Genomic DNA, 26,795 nt, shown 5'->3' on the forward strand with positions numbered 1-26,795 from the left:
CTGAGAAGAAGGCATGTCTAAATTATTAGATACCTCAAAATGCTCCCACAAGGTTCAGTCTTAGGGTGTGTTATCTTTTCTCTGCATATTAAGGTCATTTTTAATCAGCTGACCACTCCACTGCCTTGTAGAAGCTTCAGGGTGTCAGAAAGCTGAGAAGACATGATGCAACATGGCCTCATGAGTCTTACTGGCTAAAGTCTGCTCAACAACAACACCAACCCTAACCCTAGGAGGGTAAATCTAATATTTTATACTGCCTAAGGGTCAATAGGGTCAATATTTCAAAAGCTTCTGACTGTTCTTTTCTTGATGTTTTCTTTAAAATCAGACTTGATAGCGAGAGCTACAATCAAAATATTTGTTACACACTGCAGGTTTTAAGATCTTGTCCTTTGGTTGTGCCAAAAAGAATACTATGACTACTAATAAAAATAATAAAATGTAATAATATTTTATAAAACAAAATAATAAAAACAATAATAATAATAACAATAAATAAAAATATTAAATAAATAAAAATTACTACTACTACTACTAATAATAATAATAATAATAAACAAAAAAATAAAATAAATGAAATTATAACTACTACTAATAATAATAATATTAATAAAAACAATAAATAAAAGGTTAAAATATTACTACTAATAACTAATTACTACTACCACTACTGCTACTACTACTACGAATAATAATAAAATAACAATAATAATAATAACAATAACAATAAATAAAAAAGAATTAAAATAAATACAAATACTACTACTAATAATAATAATAGTATTAATAATAATAATAATTAATAATAATAACAATAAATAAAAATATAAAATAAATAAAAATAATTACCACTACAACTACTACTAATAATAGTATTATTAATAATAAAAATAATAATAAACAAAAAAAGAAAATAAATAAAATTACTACTACTAATAGTAATATTATTAACAATTATAATAACAATAAATAAAAATATAAAATAAATAAAAATAACTACTACTACAACTACTACTAATAATAGTATTAATAATAATAATAATAAGTAAATAAAACAAAAGTAAAATGAAAAAATTATTACTACTACTACTAATAATAGCAGTAATAATAATAATAACAATAAATAAAAAAATAAATATATAAATTACTACTACCACTACTGCTACAAATAATAATAATAATAAATAACAATAATAATAACAATAAATTAAAACAAATTAAAATAAATTAAAAATAACTACTACTAATAATAATAGTATTAATAATAATAAAAAAATAAAACCAATTAAAATAAATTAAATTACTAGTACCACTAATAATAATAATAATAATAGTAATAATAATAAATGAAAATAAAGAATATATTTAAATAACTAGTATTTAAAAAGTATTTATTGCCCCTCAGGCAGTGCTCTGTGATCTACAGCAGCTCACTTTCACACCTCTAAAAGAGCTGAAATTTAACAAAGACGATGGCTGGAATGGTGGTGTTTTGAAGCCACCAAGATTTGTTGCTTTTTCCATTGAACAAAAAGTGTTTGTGTATGATAATAGCATAGCAGTGGGTGAGGCTGACACGCCCGAATCTTCATCATTTATTTCATATATTCATCATATATCTTCTAATAAAGAATATTCTGCTAATAACATCAGGAACTGAATGTTATGGAACAGATGTGTGAGGCAGAAAATACAATACAACGTGAAAGCATTGTATAAAACGAACGGTGGGCTGGAACTCATAACCTCACCTGGCTGATGTGTGATCCGTGTTAGACGTCTTTAAGTCGGCGTCAGTTCCAGGATGTGCATCTTCACTACCACACGCGCTACATCAGGAGAACACGCCAAGCAATGCTTCATGATGGATGATGATGAGATCCGGGACAGATGTGATGGACGTCTCATTAGGTTTCTGACTGACGGCACAAACAGAACCGTTTAGACGGGCTTAAACATAACGGGATTGTTTATTCATACAGACTTATTTACAGAAAAATTACTTTTATGGACCTGGCATAAAAGAGTTCTGTTTGTCCAGAACGTAAATCAGGATGTGAGTGATTAGGACGCTGTGTCCAAGTTCCAGTTCAACCCAGTGTTGTGCATTGGGATTGAGGTCAGGGCTTTGGACTGGATGACCACTGGATTTTTTTTGCACCAAACTTGTCAAACCAAACCAGAGTCTTTCATACGGACATTATACATGAGTGTAGCAGATCTTAGTAAACAGTGGCGTCTGTTCCTTATCATGAATCATAAAAGAGCTGCGGAAATATAAGACGGTGAGAGAATCGTCCTCAAACCAGATTTGATGATGATCAGGAAGATTCATCTCTCATTTCTCACTCCAGGCTTCTCAGTTCTTCACAACCCTACAGCCCTCGTTTGTCACATTGTCTTACTTTTAGATTTTGTCATTGCTTAGCACATGAAGACTATTTACATTAATAAAAAGTTCGCTTTTCTAACCCCAAGCACAAACAGAGCGAAAAGAGTCGGATCCGTTTGTCAATGTAATGAACTGGTGGAGGGCCGGCGGCTCAAGACTGAAGTAAAAAATACAGAATCATACATTAATAAGAAAAAAGGCACCTGAGTGGTGTAACGGAAAAGCTTTCAGGAGAGCATGAGTTTTAATCCCATCCATGACTGTGGTATATGTCTAATATATACACCGATCAGCCATAACATTAAAACCACCTCCTTGTTTCTACACTCACTGTCCATTTTATCAGCTCCACTTACCATATAGGTGCACTTTGTAGTTCTACAATTACTGACTGTAGTCCATCTGTTTCTCTGCATGCTTTTTTAACCTGCTTTCACCCTGTTCTTCAATGGTCAGGACCCCCACAGGACCCCCACAGAGCAGGTATTATTTAGGTGGTGGATGATTCTCAGCACTGCAGTGACACTGACATGGTGGTGTGTTAGTGTGTGTTGTGCTGGTATGAGTGGATCAGACACAGCAGCGCTGCTAGAGTTTTTAAATACTGTGTCCACTCACTGTCCACTCTATTAGACACTCCTACCTAGTTGGTCCACCTTGTAGATGTAAAGTGAGAGACGATCGCTCATCTATTGCTACTGTTTGAGTCGGTCATGTTGTAGACCTTCATCAGTGGTCACAGGACGCTGCCCACGTGACGCTGTTGGCTGGATATTTTTGGTTGGTGAACTATTCTCATTAATCCCAGCTGTTCCTTAAAAAAAAGTGTATTAAGTGTATTTCTCAGGTAAATAGTCTGGTAATTAATTAATAAGCAATTACAAGTAATGCAGAATATGCAGAAACACACACACACACACACACACACACACACACCTTTCCTGTGTCGCCCTTATCTCTATTTTCCCACTTCCATCGTCTCAGAGTTTCTTGCAAATGGTAGCAGCTCGAGCAGCCGTCACCTTTCTGCCCTCGCTGGCTTTTATCCTCTCTAAGCAAGCGCACTCCAAGTACCATGCCTTTTCACTCCAGCTCTCCGAAACAGCTCTGAACACGAGCTGTGTTCCATTTCACGGCTTCACCCCCCAGCACCGCACCCCCTGCACCCTTCACTCGTTAATATGGATTAAGTGCAAACATTAAAGTGCTTTTACTTTTGACTGAGTTTGTGGCAGATCGTGCTGATTGGGCAGCATTCCAGTTTCTAATTTCATACTCCAGTGCGGTGTCCCCTCGCTCCCTCGTTTGTCTCTTTCACTTTCCAAAATAGATTAAGTTAGGGAGCTAATGAGAGCGCGTATTCGGCTACAAATTGGAACGGCATTTTTTGCACATTCTACATGCACGGCGTGTATTCCTGCTATAATTGGAGGCAGTTAAGGGTATAATGTTGACAATAATCACGCTGATAACAGCCGGGCTTTTGCACCCGGCCCGCTCACTTCATTTGCACAAGCTGTAAAATAATTGAAGTTCCCCAGTGTGCTGTTTGAATGCTACACCACGACTGCAGCCCTCACCCAAAGCCCAGCTCTTACCTGGTGTGTGTTCCCAGAGTACCATTCAGTCCAAGCTTCAGAATCAGTCTGTTTGCTGAATTTAGAAACGTCATTATTATTGTTATTATTATTACAATTATTATTATTATTATTATCACTATAATTATTACTATTGTTATTATTATTACTATTACTATTATTATTACTATAATTATTACTATTATTATTATTATTATTACTATTAATTATTATTACTATTAGTATTGTATTATTATTACTATAATTATTATTACTATTATTATTATTATTATTATTATTATTATTATTATAATTATTACTCTTATTATTATTATGAATATAATTATTACTCTTTATTATATATATATATATATATATATATATATATATATATATATATATATATATATATATATATATATATATATAATTTTATTTATTTTTTCATTTTTTTAATATATAACAATGTATATATAAACACATACATATATATACATATATAATATACTGTGTGGAGTTTGCATGTTCTCCTCGTGTCCATGTGGGTTTCCTCCCGGTTCTCCGGTTTTCTCCCACAGTCCAAAGACATGTGGTCAAATTAACTGGAGATACAAATGTGTGTGTGTGCGATTGTGTGTTTTCCCTGTGATGGACACACAGTGAATTGCACTCACCGCAACCCTGACCAGGATAAAGCGGTGGTTAAACAGACAATGAATGAATAAAAGCAGTATAAATTCATGACAGACCAATTTCAAATGACAGAAAAATTGACCAATCTTACTGTCCCTCTAAACGGTTGGGCTTTGTTATTGCTAACTTTATGACAAGTTCCACCCGCTGTGCCAGCTGCAGTAATAAATACGTTTGTCCCAGTTTTCTGCTGCATAACCTCATGTAAGGGCTTTTTATTCAAACAGGAACTAATAGAAGGAATTTATTAATGAAACAAAGTAATTAAGGAAAGTGAAGTTAGTCTGTGTGTGCTCTCAGTAGGACTCGATCCAGCCACGTGACCGTAAATAAGTGTATTATTTATTTTATTCCCTCTTTTATAGCTCCATTCTAATCACACATCTCTTCCTCTCTCTCTAAGGTCCTCTGCGAGTGGTGGTGCCCACCGAGTCTGTTTCATCATACATGGGCGACACGGCGCTGCTGCGCTGTGAGGTGACGGGTGAGCCCATGCCTGCGGTGAGGTGGCAGAAGAACCGTGAGGAGCTGCCCCTGACGATCGACCCGGACAGCAGGGTGGTGGTGCTGCCCTCTGGCTCTCTGCAGGTCAGCAAGGTGCAGCCACCTGATGCTGCCACTTACCGCTGCCTGGCGGAAAACCCGGGCAGCTCCCGAACCGGGACTGACGCCGACCTGCGGGTCTTACCAGGTACGTTCACTTCAGGCTGGATTTGTAGGCACGAGTGTTTTGATGTGACTGATGGAGTTACGTTAGATAAATGTACGTGATTGTGAGGTCTGGATGTGTAAAACTCCGGGTTGGTGGTGCAGTAGAGCTGATGTTCAGAACTGTGGTTCAGTACTATGATGTGTAATGCAGTTCAGTACTGCAGTATGGGAATGTTGTTCAGAACTGCCACAGTTCAGTAGTGCTGTTTAGTACAGTATGCCGCGTACATGTGTATGTATAGCGATAAATGTTGTATATATAGCTTATTATAGTGTATATTTAGCGTATAATGTTGTATATATAGAGTATAATGGTGTATATATAGAGTATAGTGTTGTGTATATAGAGTATAATGTTGTATATATAGAGTATAATGTGTATATACAAAGTATAATGGTGTATATACAGAGTATAATGGTGTATATATAGAGTATAATGTTGTATATACAGAGTATAATGGTGTATATAGAGTACAATAATGTATATACAGTATATAGAGTATAATGGTGTATAATTACAATATAATGGTATATATAATGTGTATAGTAGTTTATATATGGCATAGAATGTTATATATATAGTATAACATATAATGTATATATAGCGCATAGTGTTGTATATATAGTGTATAGTGTTGTGTTTATAGCATATAATGTTGAGTATATAGCATGTAATGGTGTATATATAGCGTATAGTGTTGTATACATAGCATATAATGGTGTATATATAGTGTAAAATGGTGTATGCATAGAGTATAAGGGTGTATATATAGCGTGTAATGTTGTATGTATAGAGTATAATGGTGTATATGTAGCGTATGATGTTTTATACATAGAGTATAATGTATATATAGCGTATTATGTTGTATATATAGAATATGGTGTAAATATAGTGTTTAATGGTGTGTATATATAGCGTATAATGTTGTATATTTAGCATATAATGGTGTATATATAGTAAATAAGGGTGTATGTATAGAGTATACGAGTGTATATATTGTGTATAATGTTAAATGTATTGCATATAATGTTATGTACAAAGAGTATAATGTCATATATAAAGCGTATAATGTCATGTATATAGTGTATATGTTGTGTATATAGTGTATAATATCATGTATATAGCATATACTGTATATCGTGTACATGCATATAATGTTCATATATAGCGTATAATGTGTACATAGCATTAAGTTCAGACTCTCAGATGTTGGCGATGTTGCATCATTTTTTACATTTTAATGGCCCAAACGCGTTTCATCCACCTTAAAATGTTTAAAGATCACGTTTCATGAGTCCCGACGCTGTTCGAGTCCCGATTCGTCTCCTCAGTATGATATTTCTGCACCTGATTCCTCAGATTGTTTATTCATGAAGCTGCTTCAGGTGTCGGAGCAGAGAGAATATGACTGGGTTTAAGGGACTCTGGTTCAGAATCCCGGATTAAACATCTAATAAATGAGTATTATCACAGTGTGGAGTTTACTCTCCTGTTGGTTTGGTGTGTGTAAGACTGTGGGGGGGTTAGGGTGGGTGCGTAGCCCCGAGGGTTTCGGGTACCACTTTGACAGCTGGCAGGGATTCCCTTGATTCTCTCCGCCGTGTCCGAGAATACATTGTGCTGCTCACCTCTGAGCCACACGAACGCACTCAAAGCTCTGTACCACGCCACGCCGGCTCCTCCGGGCTGGAAGCTTCCGAAATGGATTTTGTGCACAACAGATTCGGCTGTTTCAGCCACACAGGGTGTAAAGGGGCATAAAATCAAGCCTGAAAAATCCCTACAGAGCTCCGGGAGTTGACGTCACACACACAATCCCAGCATTCATCCTTCATTCTGCTTGCATCATTCATACATGAGTCACTGTGTTTATCTGCTCACAGACACCGCAGAGCTTTTACTTCTTTTATTTTCTTTATTTTAGAAACAAAAAACAGCATTAAACTATGAAAACAGCATTAAAGAAACAAATGACTTTAAACCAGGGTTGTCCAGACTATAGCCTGCGGGTCATTCGCACCCCGTTACCATTTTTGAAAAGGCTCGCGAGGTATTTTAGAAATAAAATTAAAGACAGGATGCCAAACTATCACGGGGCCTTGACCACCATACCCGATCGACATAGCCAATCATGCCTGTATTGAGATGCCCGAGCATGTGGCGTGTGGTGATCCGGCTCTCGTTGATCCAGTCAGAGATTGTGCCAGCAGCAGCGGATTGATAACTGGGAATCGGAAATGACTAAATTGGCAGATGAAGGGGAAACATCCTAAGAAAAATGTCATGGAGCATCATAAAATTTCTGAATGTTTTAGAATCTGTTCATTTATTATTGTCTGTTTTACCACAGCTGCAGTGAATTGTGGGTCGTGGTGGGTACAATTCTGGGCGGAAACACCCTGGTCAGGATGCCAGTCCATCACAGGGCAAACACACACACACATTCACACCTAGGGGCAATTTACTATCTCCAATTTACCTGACCGCAGGTCTTTGGAGTAGGCAGTTGTAGCCTAGTGGTTAAAGTACTGGACTAGTAATCAAAAGGTTGCTGGTTCAAGCCCCACCACTGCCAGGTTGTCACTGTTGGGCCCTTGAGCCCACGGGCCATTTGCACCCCATTTCCATTTTTGAAAAGGCTTGCGAGATATAAAATTAAAGACAGGATGCCAAACTATCACAGGGCCTTGACCACCCTACCCGACCGACATAGCCAATCATGCCTGTATTGGGATGCCCGAAAATCTAATATCACCCCTTCAAACATTTTTAAACCCTTGAACAGAGAGGCAACAGTTGATGTTCTAGTTCATTCCAGAGCAATTGTTGGGGCTGAGACGCATGAAGTATGCCTTTATTTGTCATATATACTGTATATATATAAATTGTATGGAAGCTGGGGTCGGAGCGCAGGGTGAGCCATTGTATGCCGCCCCTGGAGCAGAGAGGGTTAAGAACCTTGCTCAAGGGCCCAGCAGTGGCTGGATTTGAACCTACAATCTATTGATTGATAGCCCAAAGCTCTACCCACTAGGCTACACTGTCTAACGTCCTCTCAGTGTCGTTATATGAAATCCGCTTCTTCTTTGTGGTAGCTCAGAGGTTACAGTACTAGACTAGTTAGTGTACCAGACTAGTAATCAGAGGGTTTCCACTGCTGGGCTTTAGAACAAGACCTTTAAACCTCAGTTGCTTGGATACAAATGTAATTCTCTCTGGATAAAAGTGTCCGCTAAACGCCTTAAACGTAAAACGCTCGGAGTGTAGAATCACTCAGCGGAACAGCTAATAGAAAAGCTCTTCTTCTGTCAGGCTTGTTTAGTTATCGCGCTCCGCTCGCGCTGATGTGCAGCGACCGAGGCTGAATGGTGCTAACAGTGCGCACATACTTCACGTACTGGAGGCATCGATCGGTCGGAGACGGTCTACTGGACGGAGAGTCTCGGCCCGTACGCATTAGCGAAACGAGGGCTGAATTAGGATCAGCTCTCTCTCTGGTTTAATAAAGAAGAGCCGAGTCTCCGACCGAGTGAAGATGAGTTACACACGACACTGTTCGCCATCCGCTCAGCTCTATTTATTACGCTCGACTCGCGGAGGCACAGCCAGGACCGCCTCGACGACTTTTTATCAATCCCTGTTCCTGTAAACAACTTTTTATTGGTTTCTGGACCGATCAGCCGTGCGTGAGACCTCAAGGAACGTCTTCGGTAATAATGTCCTCTGCAGAGTGGGGATCTTTCACAAGTAATAATAATAGACGCTGTAGCGAACAATTCACCAGTGCATTACTGGAAAATTTTGGGCTGAAATTACATTTAGACGAAGATTCTTTTACCTCAAATCAAGTCAGGCTGAGACGTTCGTGTCTGTAGGGCTGAACTTTTTTTGGATGGTGTACAGTTTTATTACACAGAGTAGTGCAGGCTGGAAATGCCTCGCGGTGTCTTACTCCTTGGAGTGTCTGCAGCATTTTAAAATGACTTTGAGTAGACGCTCGGATGGCGCTGTGGAATGTTCAGACTTGTGACTTTGAATGTCAGCAAATCCACCAACCTGTAAGAAGAGGGCGTCCACACAAACACGATTAGCCGTGTTTAAGGGAGGAAAGGTCAAAGGATTGATGTGATATACGATTTCCGGGAGCCTTGAATGTGGGAGGAATGGGGGGCGGGCACTTGGAGCCTAGTGTGTCTCTTCTCTGTGTGGGAACCCGACACTGCCAGGTCATAAAAAGCAGCAAAGAAAAAAGGACACTTGTTAAAGGGGGTGTGTGGTGATCCGGATCTTATTGATCCAATCAGAGACTTTGCCAGCGGCAGCGGATTGATAACTGGGAATCGGAAATGACTAAATTGGCAGATGAAGGGGAAACATCCTGAGAAAAAGTATTTCGTGGAGTATCTTAAAATGTCAATGTCTTAGAATCTGTTCATTTATTACCATTGCTGTATTGAATTGTGGGTCGTGGTGGGTACAATTCTGGGCGGAAACACCCTGGTCAGGATGCCAGTCCATCACAGGGCAAACACACACACATTTACACCCAGAGCAATTTACTATCTCTATTTAACCTGACTACATGTCTTTGGAGTAGGCAGTTGTAGCCTAGTGGTTAAAGTACTGGACTAGTAATCAAAAGGTTGCTGGTTCAAGCCCGGCTGTCACTGTTGGGCCCTTGAGCAAGGCCCTTAACCCTAAATTGATAAGACAGTGTACTGCCACAGTACTGTAAGTCACTTTGAATAAAAGCGTCCGCTAAATGCCGAAAATTTAAACTTAAATAGACTGTGTAAGGAAACCCACCTAGACACGGGGAGAACATGCAAACTCCACACAGAAAGGACCCAAATGGCTCCATCTGGGGATCAAACCCAGGACCTTCTTGCTATGAGGCGACAGTGCTACCCACCAAGCCACAGTGCCAATAATTTTTAGTTTGATACCTGAATTTAGACATACTCAATTCCCTATGCACTTTGGTGCATACATTAAACCCATGCTGGCTGAGGAGGCCTGCTTCCTACAATGAACCTCAGCACTTAAGGAGGAGGACCACACTATTCCTTCTGTATTCTTCCACCACTCGTGTCAGCACCCTGACCAGACTGTAGGATTCAATGCTGCAGCAGCAGTGAGGGTTTATTCCATCAGACCCTCCTCCTGTTGTCAGTTGAGCCAGTAATGAGTGACACGATGGCTACCAAAGTCGCTAAGATGGCTTATTACTGTTATAAGTGCAGGTGCTAGTCTAAATAGTTCTGCATTACACCACTGCTTGATTAATTCACTTAGGTTAGAAGGAACTTCGTCCTTAAAAAGAATAATAATACGTCAGATACTTCAATCCCAGCCAGAACATTCTTCACTTCACTAGCCTCTGTTAAACCCTCTAAGCCGCAGTATTTTTATCTTCATGTTTACTGAACATTATGTTTTCTGTTCTGTACAGAGCCCGGAGTTGTGAGGAACCTGGTGTTTCTTCAAAGGCCTGTAAGGGTCACGACTCTACAGGGGAGAGACACGGTGCTGGAATGTTCGGCCTCTGGCTACCCGACCCCTTCTTTCTACTGGATGAGAGGGAACGAGATGATCCAGATCAGGTCAGTCTAAGCGAGACGGGTTGTGCAAATAAAAATCTTTAAAGCAGCTCTGTGGTGATGTGAAACACTGAGGGGTCAGCGCAAAAATAAATGACCTGCAGGTTTATTCTTCTTCAGTTCGTCTGTTCATGTCTGAATGGACGGTGCTTCACTTTGATACTTTGATATGTTTTAAATGACCATTCTTTTATAATGGGTTCTAATAAGACGTGGAACTCATGAGGCAGATTATTTAGACGCACTACTTATACAGAGACTACACCACTGCAGTTTTAGCTTACTAAGCTAACACAGTTAGCCTCAGGATGTTCAAACCGATGGACTGAGGCGGCACAACCCGCTAGCACGCCAGCTAACGTCTCCCTCCGTGTACCGAAAACGCTTAAACTGTCCCTGACGAGCCCGAATTCATATAGAAATTAAACATAAACGATCATATATTTACATTTGAAAGAACTCTGTTGGTTGCTCCACATTGATTCGTCCGCCATGTTTGTAGTTTTTTGTGAGAAACGTCGTGCCGCACTGAATGCTGGGATTGCACCACTTCAGCAGTGAGGAAGCATCGGACGCTCCCTCGTTATTCAGTCAGATTATCACTCAGAATTAAGGCACCTCAGTAGGAGCATTTTAAGGGATCTAAGGATTTAGACATACCCTCTTCTCGGGAGTGTGGGATGACGTAGAATGTAGAGAGATCACAGACCTCTGGTCAGAGCTGTGGTGAGTTCGGCAGTAACACACTCCGGATAGATGGATGGATGGATGGATGGATGGATGGATGGATGGATGGATGGATGGATGGATGGATGGATGGATGGATAGATAGATAGATAGATAGATAGATAGATAGATAGATAGATAGATAGATAGATAGATAGATAGATGATGATGGATGGATGGATGGATGATGGATGGATGGATGGATGGATGGATAGATGATGATGGATGGATGGACGGATGGATGTATGGATGGATAGATGATGATGGATGGATGGATGGATAGATGATGGATGGATGGATGGATGGATGGATGGATGGATGGATGGATGGATGGATGGATGGATAGATAGATAGATAGATAGATAGATAGATAGATAGATAGATAGATAGATAGATAGATAGATAGATAGATAGATAGATAGATAGATGATGGATAGATGATGATGGATGGATGGATGGATGATGGATGGATGGATGGATGGATGGATAGATGATGATGGATGGATGGACGGATGGATGTATGGATGGATAGATGATGATGGATGGATGGATGGATAGATGATGGATGGATGGATGGATGGATGGATGGATAGATGATGGATGGATGGACAGACGGACGGACGGACGGACAGACAGACAGACAGACAGACAGACAGACAGACAGACAGACAGACAGACAGATAGATAGATAGATGATGGATGGATGGATGGATGGACGGATGTATGGATGTATGGATAAATAGATGATGATGGATGGATGGATGGATGGATGGATGGATGGATGGATGGATGGATGGATAGATAGATAGATAGATAGATAGATAGATAGATAGATAGATAGATAGATAGATAGATAGATGATGGATGGATGGATGGATGGATGGATGATGATGGCTGGATGATGGATGGATGGATGGATGGATGGATGGATAGATGATGATGGATGGATGGACGGATGGATGTATGGATGGATAGATGATGATGGATGGATGGATGGATAGACGGACGGACGGACAGAAAGACAGACAGACAGACAGACAGACAGACAGACAGATACTGTATTTGTTCCGAAGGAAATTATTGTATATAATTAGGTTGCCAATATAATAAGGGTGCCAATACGCCAATCCGTCAATCCTTAAAGTTCTATTTGTGTAATATCGTGGTTTGTTTAATGATAAATAGAACTGGGGTGGCGGGGAGGGGGCAGTTAGTTTTTTACACTTGTGCATTCCTTTAATCAGAAAGCAGAAGCTCCTCTGTTGCATTGATATGTCTGTTTGCTTAGCTCAGGCTAACTCTGTTATTTCTTTCTGTCTTGCAGATCTAGAAAGTACTCGTTGCTTGGCGGCAGCAACCTGCTAATCAGTAGCGTGACGGACGACGATTCGGGCACGTACAGCTGCGTAGCGCACAACAGGAACGAGAACATTACCGCCTCCTGTGAGCTCTCCGTGCTGGGTAGGTCCTCGGGTGGCGTGTTTTCCTCCTGCGCTTCTTACTCATCTCATTTATAGCTGAAGGCTACGAGGCAGCGAATGCTCGAAACACACACACAGCTATAAACCTAGCAAAGCAGAGTCCGGTTTAAAGGTCACACTGAGGTCATTTAGTGAGCAAAACTTTTTAAAAACGATCCTCGGATAGCGGCCGATCGTAGCTCAGGACTCGAGGCGGTGCGCAGTGCTAATGAAAGACGCCGGGGGGGGGGGGCCGTATTAGAGTGCAGCTAAACGCGGCGCTGATCTCAGAGAGACGCTGGGCTTGGCAGGCTGATCAGATCTGAGATGAGTTCTCTCTCTGGAGTCTGAGATCCTGCAGGCTGTAGATGTGAACGAGCTCGCGATCCTCCAGAGGAAACCATTCTCTCGCCGCAGGTCTTTAAGCGCTGCGTCTTTGATAAAATATTCACCGCAGGTCGGTTCACATCAGCAGTATCGACGGCGGCGGTGAAGCCAAAACTAGCGCTTCTGTAGGGGATCTCGTTAGCATGATGCACCGCATCACCTCTCACACTTGGTTTGTATTGTGTACGTCTGCAGTAGCTAATAATCCTAACCCAACTATCCTCAGGGTTATAGATAAAGTGGTTGTTGTAGCCTAGACTAGCAAGCAGAAGGTTGCTGGTTCAGGCTCCACCCCTGCCACTGTTGGGCCAATAAGCAAGACCCTCAGTTGCTTAGACTGTACACTGTAAGTCGCTTTGGATAAGATAGCAGATGCTTTTATCCAAATCGACTTACAATTAAGGGCCCAATAGTGGCAACTTGGTGATGGTGGGGCTTAAACTGGCAACCTTCTGATTACTAATCCAGTACCTTAACCACAGAGCTACCACTTCCCATGGTGGTCTAAACCATCACTGCTTCTTTTTTACCAGCCAGCAGTGGATACTTAGAGAGCTTTAACACGTACCGAGGATCGCTCTATATTCTCTCTGTATTCCTCAACCAGACAGTAGGAGTCGCTGCTGCAGTGGCAGTGAGGTGATTCACAATCTGCCCCTGAGCAGTTGTAGCCTAGCGGTTAAGGTACTGGATTAGTAATCAGAAGGTTGCTGGTTCAAGCCCCACCACTGCCAGGTGACAGGTTGAGAATCACCTCACTGCAACTGCAGCAGCGACTCCTACTGTCTGGTTGAGGAATACAGAGAGAATATAGAGCGATCCTCGGTACGTGTTACCTCTCTAAGAATCCACTGCTGGCTGGTAAAAAAGAAGCAGTGAAGGTTTAGACCACCATGGGAAGTGGTAGCTCTGTGGTTAAGGTACTGGATTAGTAATCAGAAGGTTGCTGGTTCAAGCCCCACCACTGCCAGGTGACAGGTTGAAAATCACCTCAACTGCAGCAGTGACTCCTACTGTCTGGTTGAGGCACTAGATCACGTGGTGGAGGAATACAGAGAGAATACAGAGCGATCCTCTATACATATTAAAGCTCTCCTGGTAAAAAAAGAAGCAATGATGGTTTAGATCACCATGGGAAGTGGTAGCTCTGTGGTTAAGGTATAGGATTAGTAATCATAAAGTTGCTGGTTCAAGCCCCTCCATCACCAAGTTGCCACTGTTGGGCCCTTGAGCAAGGCCCTTAACCCTCAGACCGAATACTGTCACTGTACTGTGTCACTTTGGATAAAGTCGTCTGTTAAATGCTGGAAATGTAAATGAGCCAGGCCCTTAAAAGGACGCTCTTCTGTAGACGTCATGGGCGAGTAGCTATGGCCTGTGGATGAATATGTCTGGAGTTCCACCACAGGCCAAAAGATTGCAACGACATTTCGTTCCAGGCCAGCAGGACTGACCGTTAGATAGTAAAAAGTTAACAATCCAAGCTACAGTTTAGCTTTTTTTTTATTTGTCCCTCATTCATTTACCATAACAACTGAACAAGGTTTTGAAATGAAAGCTTGTGTTCTGAGAGAGCTGTAGCATTGGTGTGAAGAACACAGCGTTCCATCCGGACCCGTTAGCCGATCGCGGCTGCTTTCTAAAAGCCGCTGCCGTCTCATAAAGGTCAAGAGCAAACACACGACTGACCGGTACGTACTGTGTTCTATTCAAACCGTGACGGTGACGTTCATTCCTGGAAATATTTCTCAAAACATCTTAAAAGAAACTTTTTAAGGGTTTTAATGACCCTTGAGATTCTAGACTCTGTGTTTGATGACATGGCTGTACGATCGAGGTCATGTATTAGCGGTCTGTGTGTGTGGCCATATGGCGAAAAAAAGGGACATCGAGGACCCATGTGACCCTGTTGTTTGGCCCCGGTTTTAAAAACCTGGGTGGGCAGCATCTGATTCTCTTTGTCTGTCCCTGCAGCCCAGTTTTAATCCTGTTTCTGCACGGGCTTTAGATTCATTTTTAATTAAGCATTAAAATCTCGTTAGTCCCCCTTTGCAGAGGGTTTTTTGTTTTCTGGCAGGGATCTTTTATTCTAATTAATCCAGTTATACTCACACAGCAGGATGGGGAGGATACGTCATGGGACCGACTCTCTGTGTACCATTTTTTTTTTCGTTAACAAATCTTATTAAATGGAGCTTTAACACGTACGGCTTCTGTACACAGTGCTTTGGTCCGAGAACAGCCTGCTACTTCGAACGTAGCCTAGTGGGAAGAGCTTTGGGCTATCACTTTAAAGAGCTCGAATCTTAGCTCTCAAATGCAACCACTGTTGGACCCTTGAGCAAGGCCCTTAACCCTGTCTGCTCCAGGGGCACCGTACGATGGCTGACCCTGCGCTCTGACCCCAGCTTCAAAACAAGCTAGGATATGCGAAGAAAGCATTTTGTTGTACTGTACATCTGTACCCTGGTCAGGGAGAGTCACAGACTGTCATGTGACACATTCACGTTCACAGACCGCTTCTTTTCACCTACCAGAGAGCAGTAGAGCGTATGGAGAGCTTGACTGATCATGGATGGCAGTTTGTGGCTCTCCACGTGTGATACTGCTCTTGTTGAGACCCCGCCCCTGGCAGGTTAAACCAAGCAATCAGATGTGTCTGGTCATGTGATAGCCTTGGTCCTCCTTGATTGGCTGTAATTGAATTAGGTGAAAAAAAGGGGGTGAAGGGGGAAAAACGAAACAGCTTGTAATGAAAGCTCTGAAGTTTGTTGATACTCTGAGTTCCTGAAAAAGTTCCTAGGGTTGAACTGCACCTTTAAAACATGGTTGTGTAAATATAAATGTAAATAAACCTCCTGTTCTCACAGTTCAAGGTTGAGTATACGTGAATACATGTACACGCTGAATCGAATATTCATGCACCTGTAACAAGCGTTCTAACCTTTAGCTTCAGCTAATAAAACCTGAAGTAAATGAATCTGCTCGGTGTTAGAAGTTACCGAGAGCAAATCCAGGCTTTCTGTGTTTGAGAAGCTGTTACGAGACAAGTTCAGGATCTGAAGAAACGGCGAAATACATTTCACCAAGCTGCTCGGTTTAATGGCAAGACAGTGGAAGTGTTTATCTGTAAGCTGGGGTGATCGTACATCCTCTTTCTCCCGGACTTGTGTTTTTTACCTTCATTTTTAGGTCTTTTTAGGGGTTTTTGCATTTTACACCATAACACAGATACAGATCAACAGACTGCACATCTGTCTTGTTAAAAAGTCTTTCCCTTTAATCAGCTCCACTTACTATATAGAAGTACTTTGTAGTTCTACAATTACTGACTGTAGTCCATCTGTTTCTCTATTTACATTTTAACCTGCTTTCATGCTGTTCTTCAATGGTCAGGACCCCCACAGAGCAGGTATTATTTAGGTGGTGGATCATTCTCAGCACTGCAGTGACACTGACATGGTGGTGGTGTGTTAGTGTGTGTTGTGCTGGTATGAGTGGATCAGACACAGCAGCGCTGCTGGAGTTTTTAAATATTGTGCTCACTCACTGTCCACTCTATTAGACACTCCTACCTAGTTGGTCCACCTTGTAGATGGAAAGTCAGAGACGATCGTGCATCTATTGCTGCTGCTGGATATTTTTGGTTGGTGGACTATTCTCAGTCCAGCAGTGACAGTGAGGTGTGCCTGATCCACTCATACCAGCACAACACACACTAACACACCACCACCATGTCAGTGTCACTGCAGTGCTGAGAATGATCCACCACCTAAATAATACCTGCTCTGTGGGGGTCCTGACCAGCATGAAACGCAGCAACAAGTTAATCAGAGCGGCTTATAAGAAGAAGCTGGCGAGAGAGACGGACGCCCGCCACGCCAGAGTTATCGACCCGACGGCACAAGCAGCGCAGGCTCGGAGGCTTCATGATAGCCCAGCGCTAACGCACTAGCTGCTTTGTTTACAGACGCTGCTACTCATGTGACACAATGAGGCTTGTCCAGTGGGCCGTGCAGGTGGCAGACTGATCGATGCTCTCCACCTGGACTTGTTTACGACTCTGCCGACTCTCCTCGGTGCTTTTCATCAGCCTGGCCGCTTTTGAGAATCAGGTACAGGTTTGTGCCGGGGCCGAGCGCGGAGGACGCGGACGTTACGGACACTGATGAGTGATAAATCACCGGCGTAGCGCTGCTCTGTGATTGCGTAAGGTATTAGCATATCGTTTTCAGCCGCTGTGTGTCTCATATTCTAGTACGTCTTCATATTCCATGAAGAGAATAAAGTGATGAAGCCTGGATGATGAATCTTCTCAGATACGTTTCTCACAGTTTCGTCATTCTTCGGGTTTGTTTGTATTCTGTGATCAAGTAGCTCGAAGTGTTTCTGAACTTTTTAGGCTAAATTAGCAACTTGTGTTAGTTACATATTGTCTAGAATATCACTTCTGTGTTCCCAAACCCCTATCTTTCTTGGTTCATGTGTTCTCAAACCTCTACATTTACATTTTCAGCATTTAGCAGATGCTTTTTATCCAAAGCTACTTACAGTCTAAGCAACTGAGGGTTAAAGGCCTTTCTCAAGGGTCCAACAGGGGCAACCTGGCAATAGTGGGGTTTGAACCAGCGACCCTCTGCTTACTAGTCCACTACCTTAACCTCTAGGCTACAACTGCCCTTCTACTGCCCTACTACTGCCCTACCTTCATGTGTTCACAGACCTCTATTTTATTCAGTGTTCCTGGGTTCATGTGTTCCTGGGTTCACCCGTGAGGCCAGTCTTGCTCATGGAGAGTCACGCACTGATCCTCCGCGATCCTCCACTTCTCTACAGGTGCCTCGGGCTACTAACCAGGATCCTTACACAGCGATGAAGGCCCCACCCCCTTTTTAAGTCCGGTCTTTTCCCACTCAGCAAACTAGTGGCCAATTTTGTCTGCTGCAAGCACTGTCAATCGTGCCTGATAGGGGGCGCCCAGCCGACTGGTAGCAGAGCTGAGATTTGAACTCTGAGAGTTCAGAATCCCAGCGCTGGTGTGCTAGCAGAATGTCCTGCAGCACCAACTGGGCGCCACGTCTGCCATCTTTTGTTTTTCACTCACACCCCTGTTCCCAGTGCACCATGCATACATGGTTCTATGTTCCCAGGGTTCCATGTTTCTAATTCCACAATGTTTGACACACACAAACAAACCAAACCCAAACTCAATTCCAGCTTTTTCTATTACTTTATCTGAACTGCTTCGTTCCTCTGGGTCCTTCAGGACCTGAATGACATATAAATCCCTTTCCATGGTCTCTTTGTTGGCTATGAAACCCTCTCGCTTCATCGCTCTCGGGCGTCTTTTGAAAACCTCTGCGTTATCGCCTCAGAAAAGCAGCCGACAGTCCGGAGCGCTCGTCTTTTTTTCAGAGGGACGGGAGCGCCCGTAGCCCTGTAGCCTCGAGCTCTCCACCGAGCCTTTCGCAGACATCACAGGACCGCGGGTGGAAATGCAGGGCATCCTGAAGGAGAACAGATTAAAGAGAAACATAATTGAGTCCCGTTTCTTATTTGATAAGAGCGAGTGAGAGTGATTGTGGCAATCTGAAACACTTTATAAATATCTGACGTACTGAGTTCACACTTTCTGAGCTTCAACACTTGATGTTATTATTCATGCCTGTGCAGAAAATGCAAACTTTGCAAATAGAACAAATATAACTAAAATAAAATAAATTTGATGTTATAATGAATTTATAAAGGTTTTGTGAGCAGATCATTTAGTTCTTGAACTTTTTTACTGCCGTTTTGGTCCTGCAAAGGTTTTAGAGGAGGAGAGACAAACCTTTTATTAAATACATTGTTAACAGCAGCAGAAATAAAAACTAAAAGTCCATTTTATCAGCTCCACTAACCATATAGAAGCACTTTGTAGTTCTACAATTACTGACTGTAGTCCATCTGTTTCTCTGCATGCTTTGTTAGCCCCCTTTCACTCTGTTCTTCAATGGTCAGGACCCCCACAGGGCCACCACAGAGCAGGTATTATTTAGGTGGTGGATCATTCTCAGCACTGCAGTGACACTGACATGGTGGTGGTGTGTTAGTGTGTGTTGTGCTGGTATGAGTGGATCAGACACAGCAGCGCTGCTGGAGTTTCTAAACACCTCACTGTCACTGCTGGACTGAGAATAGTCCACCAATCAAAAACATTCAGCCAACAGCGTCCCGTGGGCAGCATCCTGTGACCACTGATGAAGGTCTAGAAGATGACCGACTCAAACAGCAGCAATAGATGAGCGATCGTCTCTGACTTCACATCTACAAGGTGGAGTGGACAATGAGTGGACACAGTGTGTCTGATCCACTCATACCAGAACAACACACACTAACACACCACCACCATGTCAGTGTCACTGCAGTGCTGAGAATGATCCACCACCTAAATAATAGCTGCTCTGTGGTGGTCCTGTGGGGGTCCTGACCATTGAAGAACAGCATGAAAGGGGGCTAACAAAGCATGCAGAGAAACAGATGGACTACAGTCAGTGATTGTAGAACTACAAAGTGCTTCTATATGGTAAGTGGGGCTGATAAAATGAACAGTGAGTGTAGAAACAAGGAGATATGCCTTCAGAGTCCTCATGGTGTAATTTTTGTGGTCATAAAAGCATAGTGATAGTCACGACAGTGTGGACGACAGTGAAAAAGAAAAAAAAAAAAACAAGATGCCTCTGTGGCAGTGTATTAATGGACTCAACATTATGCCCCCGTTGAAGACGTGGCCCGTTTATCAAGCGGTTGGTCTGTATTAATGCTGCTGGCTGTGATTTGGATAATGAATGTTTGTTATTTGCGATGATAATGACTCGAGTGATGCTCATGAGCTCCTTTTAGCCGCTTAATTAATTGACCGAGGAAAATGTCAGAGGCTCCTCTCTCGCCACCTTCATTTCCCTCGCCATCTCTTCCTTCATTTCCTCTCTCCTTCTCGGCCGCTTCCTTCCAGTTGATGCATGGGTTTGCATAAAGTTGTTATCGATCAGCCGCAGCCAGCATTTTCTCCCCGACCGATTGGACTGGAGGAGGGGGGGGGGGGGGGGGGGGGGGGGTTGATTGTTCTCCCCACCGCTGCTTCTCATTAGCTGCCAGACGTCGGTTGTCTGAGAGCGTCCGAGCCCGGCGCGCTCCTTCCGAGAGCAGGGCCTGACCGATGATTAATTACCGAAGCCAAATTAGATAATTGTCAGTGCGATGGTGAAAATTTAGCCTGCAGTTCAAACTCCGCCGGATGAACGATGGCGAGTGGGCGTCGACCAGCGATGTCTGGCGTATTTAAAATCGATAAGGCCCGTCAGACTTGACCTGGGGTCGGGTGTGTGTGTTTGACTTGCGTCTCTGATCATGTGACTGCATTTTGTGGCAAAATTGATGTGACTGGACAGTGAATTCATGTGTTTTAGCCACGTCAATTAATAACAGCTGTAATAAATTGGTTATATAAAGGTAATTATATGCTTTCAACTTTACAGCAACAGTTTAGGGAAGGCCATTTCCTCTTTCAGCATGACTGTGCCCCTGTGCAACACTCCAGTGACCTGCACTGATCCCTGACCCCAGCCCCAGTGTACAGCTCTGGAATGAACTGGAACGTCAGCTGAGGCTTTCCTGAGCAACATCAGTGCCCAGCCATACAAACAACTTATTGACTGACTGGGCACAAATCCCCACAGACATCAAAGTCAAAATCTTGAGAGAAGCCTTATCAGAAAACAGATCACATAGAGGGTACTTGATTTTAATAGCATTCACTTTTAAAATAGGACGTCCAACAAGCTCATGGTCAGGTGTCCAAATACTTTTGGCCGTGTAGTGAATGATGGGTAATGTAGTTCAAGAGATATTATATATATAAAATTAATATTTGGATATTTCATACATATACAGTGTATCACAAAAGTGAGTACACCCCTCACATTTCTGCAGATATTTAAGTATATCTTTTCATGGGACAACACTGACAAAATGACACTTTGACACAATGAAAAGTAGTCTGTGTGCAGCTTATATAACAGTGTAAATTTATTCTTCCCTCAAAATAACTCAATATACAGCCATTAATGTCTAAACCACCGGCAACAAAAGTGAGTACACCCCTAAGAGACTACACCCCTAAATGTCCAAATTGAGCACTGCTTGTCATTTTCCCTCCAAAATGTCATGTGATTTGTTAGTGTTACTAGGTCTCAGGTGTGCATAGGGAGCAGGTGTGTTCAATTTAGTAGTACAGCTCTCACACTCTCTCATACTGGACACTGAAAGTTCCAACATGGCACCTCATGGCAAAGAACTCTCTGAGGATCTTAAAAGACGAATTGTTGCGCTACATGAAGATGGCCAAGGCTACAAGAAGATTGCCAACACCCTGAAACTGAGCTGCAGCACAGTGGCCAAGATCATCCAGCGTTTTAAAAAAGCAGGGTCCACTCAGAACAGACCTCGCGTTGGTCGTCCAAAGAAGCTGAGTGCACGTGCTCAGCGTCACATCCAACTGCTGTCTTTGAAAGATAGGCGCAGGAGTGCTGTCAGCATTGCTGCAGAGATTGAAAAGGTGGGGGGTCAGCCTGTCAGTGCTCAGACCATACGCCGCACACTACATCAAATTGGTCTGCATGGCTGTCACCCCAGAAGGAAGCCTCTTCTGAAGTCTCTACACAAGAAAGCCCGCAAACAGTTTGCTGAAGACATGTCAACAAAGGACATGGATTACTGGAACCATGTCCTATGGTCTGATGAGACCAAGATTAATTTGTTTGGTTCAGATGGTCTCAAGCATGTGTGGCGGCAATCAGGTGAGGAGTACAAAGATAAGTGTGTCATGCCTACAGTCAAGCATGGTGGTGGGAATGCCATGGTCTGGGGCTGCATGAGTGCAGCAGGTGTTGGGGAGTTACATTTCATTGAGGGACACATGAACTCCAATATGTACTGTGAAATACTGAAGCAGAGCATGATCCCCTCCCTCCGGAAACTGGGTCGCAGGGCAGTGTTCCAGCATGATAATGACCCCAAACACACCTCTAAGATGACCACTGCTTTATTGAAGAGGCTGAGGGTAAAGGTGATGGACTGGCCAAGCATGTCTCCAGACCTAAACCCAATAGAACATCTTTGGGGCATCCTCAAGCGGAAGGTGGAGGAGCGCAAAGTCTCGAATATCCGCCAGCTCCGTGATGTCGTCATGGAGGAGTGGAAAAGCATTCCAGTGGCAACCTGTGAAGCTCTGGTAAACTCCATTCCCAGGAGAGTTAAGGCAGTTCTGGGAAATAATGGTGGCCACACAAAATATTGACACTTCAGGAACTTTCAATAAGGGGTGTACTCACTTTTGTTGCCGGTGGTTTAGACATTAATGGCTGTATATTGAGTTATTTTGAGGGAAGAATAAATTTACACTGTTATATAAGCTGCACACAGACTACTTTTCATTGTGTCAAAGTGTCATTTTGTCAGTGTTGTTTCATGAAAAGATATACTTAAATATCTGTAGAAATGTGAGGGGTGTACTCACTTTTGTGATACACTGTATATGTATATGAAAGTGCATCGCAGTGTGTTGCGTATGGGGCTGCAGACCAGTCAGGGTGCCCATGTTGACCCCTGTCCACCACCAAAAGAACCAACAATGGGCACGTGAGCATCGGAACTGGACCACGTTTTTTTTTCCATCACGTGGACGGCCGGGTGTGTGTGCGTCGCTTACCTGGGGAACACATGGCACCAGGATGCATTGTGGGAAGAAGGCAAGCTGGCGGATGCAGTGTGATGCTTTGGGCAACGTTCTGCTGGGAAACTTTGGGTCCTGCCGTCCATGTGGATGTTACTTAGACACGTAGCACCTACCTAAGCATCGTTGCAGACCATGTTCACCCTTTCATGGAGACGCTATTCCCTGATGGCTGTGGCCTCTTTCAGCAGGATGACGCGCCCTGCCACAAAGCAGAAATGCTTCAGGAATGGTTTGAGGAGCACAACAACCAGTTTGAGGTGTTTGCTTGGCCTCCAAATTCCCCAGATCTCAATCCCATCGAGCATCTGTGGGACGTGCTGGAGAAACAAGTCTGATCCATGGAGGCCCCACCTCACAACTTAGAGGAGTTAAAGGATCTGACATCTTGGTGCCAGATACCACAGCACACCTTCATGGTCTAGTGGAGCCCATGTCTTGATGGGTCAGGGCTGTTTTGGCTGCAAAAGGGGGACCAAGACAATATTAGGAAGGTGGTCATAATGTTATGCCTAATCTGTGTATATGTATAGATATAAGTCACAAACATTTACAAATTTAACAAACATTGCACATTTTCAGAATATATTAGATGCTTAATGAGGTAGAGATGTAAACAATAACATTTTAATTCCTCATTTTTAACGCCACCCAACTACAGTTTAGAAAAATCAGGGTCACATTGTTGGAAACGGACGTTTAAACCCAGCATTAAAGATCTAAAATGCACAATAAATAAACCTGATTATTATTCTCATGTTGTTCCCTCATAAACCCGAATATCGTTCCTGTTTTCGCGGCGCACTGGTTAATCTACGCCCTGATATTGGAATGGCGGCGGCGTCTGTGTCGGCCGTCTCTCTCTCGAGTTATTAATAATGGATCATTGTTTAAGAATACAGATTGAAATCTGACTGGGTGCGGCGTGTCGGCTGTGCACGCGCCGTTATTTACACAGCTCTTACGCGCCCGCGATGGGGTTTAACGCCCCGTTTAGAGGGGGCTTTTACCCAGAGGCACGGAGTCACCACAGGATTCGGGGGGCTGAAAATGTCAGCGGCGGTGCGACAGGCTGTCAGTGAAACCCCTCGAGACCTTCTCAGCAGGCCGCGGTATTAACACACACACACACACACACACACACATACACCAGATGTTTATTCAAATCCATGATACACACATTTCCATCTGAATAGTAAAGCACGGAGAGTCATTACGATCAGCGTATGTGGTCCTGCCCTGTATTTTTGTCATGCTAATCGTCTGTTTGGACGCCACGCGGCCTTACCTGGATTAAATGTCTATCTGTTCTTTTCATTCCCATCTTCAGCTGCTCATATCTTATGCATGCTGGTTTTTTGGATGTTTTTAATACTAAACATGTAAAACAAACATGTTAGCATTATTATGAAGGATGTACTTTTCTTTACATTGATCCATCGCCTGCAGAAACATGATGTCTATCTATCTATCTATCTATCTATCTATCTATCTATCTATCTATCTATCTATCTATCTATCTATCTATCTATCTATCTATCCATCCATCCATCCATCCATCCATCCATCCATCCATCCATCCATCCATCCATCCATCCATCCATCCACAAAGGGGCAGTTTAGAACAGCCAGGGCAATTACATGGGGTCACAGCACTTTCAAGTTCCTCAGCAATATGATAGAAGAATGCAGGTGAGCATATGAGCCGGTATTTAAAGGGCTCTCCCAGCTACAGTGGATTGCCTAATTGAAGTCATCTGCACCTCCATGACCCTTGCTGGATATAATGGCATGGCAGGCAAGCATGATTCTGTAACCCGCACCCTCCTTCCCATCTCTACAGCATCTCTAGGGCAGCGGTAGCTCAGCAGTAAAGGTACTGGACTAGTAATCAGAAAGTTGCTGGTTCAAAGCACATCACTGCCAAGCTGCCACTTGGGCCCCTGAGCAAGGCAGCTCATTAGGATATCCAAATGATGAGGTAGACGGGGCGACGGCGTAGCTGGAAGAATCAAAATCCCGAAAACATTAAAGGAATCGACTCATTACGGGGTGTCGTGGTGGCACTCGCTGTATCGCCCGCGGCGCTCGCGCTCGCTGTAATTGGTGGTCGGCCGCTCACCCCAGGTGAAGCAGGCGGAGGAGGGGACAACAGTTTAAGGGAAATCATTAGGGCTTAATTAGCGCAGTATGCTACTGATAAAGCAGCAGCACGGCTAATGACATATCGATGTTGACGCGATGTAAACACCCACTGACGATCTGGTGAAACATAATAGCCGGTTTTATCTTCAGAACGTTCAGTTTTCGCTGTTTTCCGGTGAGTTCCGGGTGCTATTGAAGCGACGTGTGAAATACGGCACGTAGCATCGCTTTTCCAATGTTTTTATCTTTTATGAGGCGGTTAGACGGGTAGCCTTGAGCAGGAAGTCTTTTATTCTGCCGTCGTTGGAGGCTACACCGCCGGCTCAGAGCCTCCGTCTGCTGATATTGATCCTCCGGTGCTCACAAAAGTCTGTGGGAGTCCTGAAAGCAGAACGGGATAAACGCTTCCTCTCTTTGTGTGCGGTTTGATGTGAGCTCAGGAGCGTCGCGCTGAGAGCGGCGTTTAAGAGCCGAGGGACGGAGGGAGCATTTCATCCCGCTGTGACGGTGAGGGAACGGGTGGGGTGCGTGATCTCTCTCGAAAATGTATTTCTCCTAATAAACGCTTCCACTGAGGACCTGGAATCACTTAGTGAAGGTTAGAAACTGACCCTGAACCTGCCTTATTAATCCATCACTGGTGGCCAAAAGTATGTGGACACCTGACCATGAGCTTGTCGGACATCTCATTTCAAAAACGTCGATGTGGTCTTTTCAGCTGTGGCTTCTCATATAACTTTGAAGTACGTATGTGGGAATTTGTGCCCATTCAGTCGAGAAAGCCTCAGTTGTTCATTCCAGAGCTGTTCAGTGAGGCTGATGTCAGGGCTCTGTGCTGGACACTGGAGTTTCTTTAAATCAAGCTTTTCTTTATGACATAAATATTGAGCTTTTGCTCATGCTGGAACAAGAAAGGGACTTCCCTAAACTGTTTATGCAAAGTTAAAGCATGTAATTTTCTTTATATCATTGATTTAGTACAGCTGTAAGTAACTGTTGTGGCTGAAACACATACAGTGTATCACAAAAGTGAGTACACCCCTCACATTTCTGCAAATATTTCATTATATCTTTTCATGGGACAACACTATAGACATGAAACTTGGATATAACTTAGAGTAGTCAGTGTACAGCTTGTATAGCAGTGTAGATTTACTGTCTTCTGAAAATAACTCAACACACAGCCATTAATGTCTAAATAGCTGGCAACATAAGTGAGTACACCCCACAGTGAACATGTCCAAATTGTGCCCAAATGTGTCGTTGCCCCTCCCTGGTGTCATGTGTCAAAGTCCCAGGTGTAAATGGGGAGCAGGGCTGTTAAATTT

General features: G+C 43.0%; 1 protein-coding gene across 1 annotated transcript in view; it reads left to right on the forward strand.

Moving 5' to 3' along the window:
* dcc (DCC netrin 1 receptor) overlaps positions 1 to 26,795 on the forward strand; it is a 240,103-nt gene that overhangs the window by 95,658 nt on the left and 117,650 nt on the right. The window contains exons 5-7 of the mRNA XM_062989210.1: positions 5,069 to 5,356; positions 10,830 to 10,980; positions 13,028 to 13,164. Of these exons, the coding sequence (XP_062845280.1) occupies positions 5,069 to 5,356; positions 10,830 to 10,980; positions 13,028 to 13,164 (576 nt within the window). The remainder of the gene's footprint in view (positions 1 to 5,068; positions 5,357 to 10,829; positions 10,981 to 13,027; positions 13,165 to 26,795) is intronic.

The sequence above is a fragment of the Trichomycterus rosablanca genome, chromosome 26 (assembly GCF_030014385.1).
Source record: "Trichomycterus rosablanca isolate fTriRos1 chromosome 26, fTriRos1.hap1, whole genome shotgun sequence".
Lineage (NCBI taxonomy): Eukaryota > Metazoa > Chordata > Actinopteri > Siluriformes > Trichomycteridae > Trichomycterus > Trichomycterus rosablanca.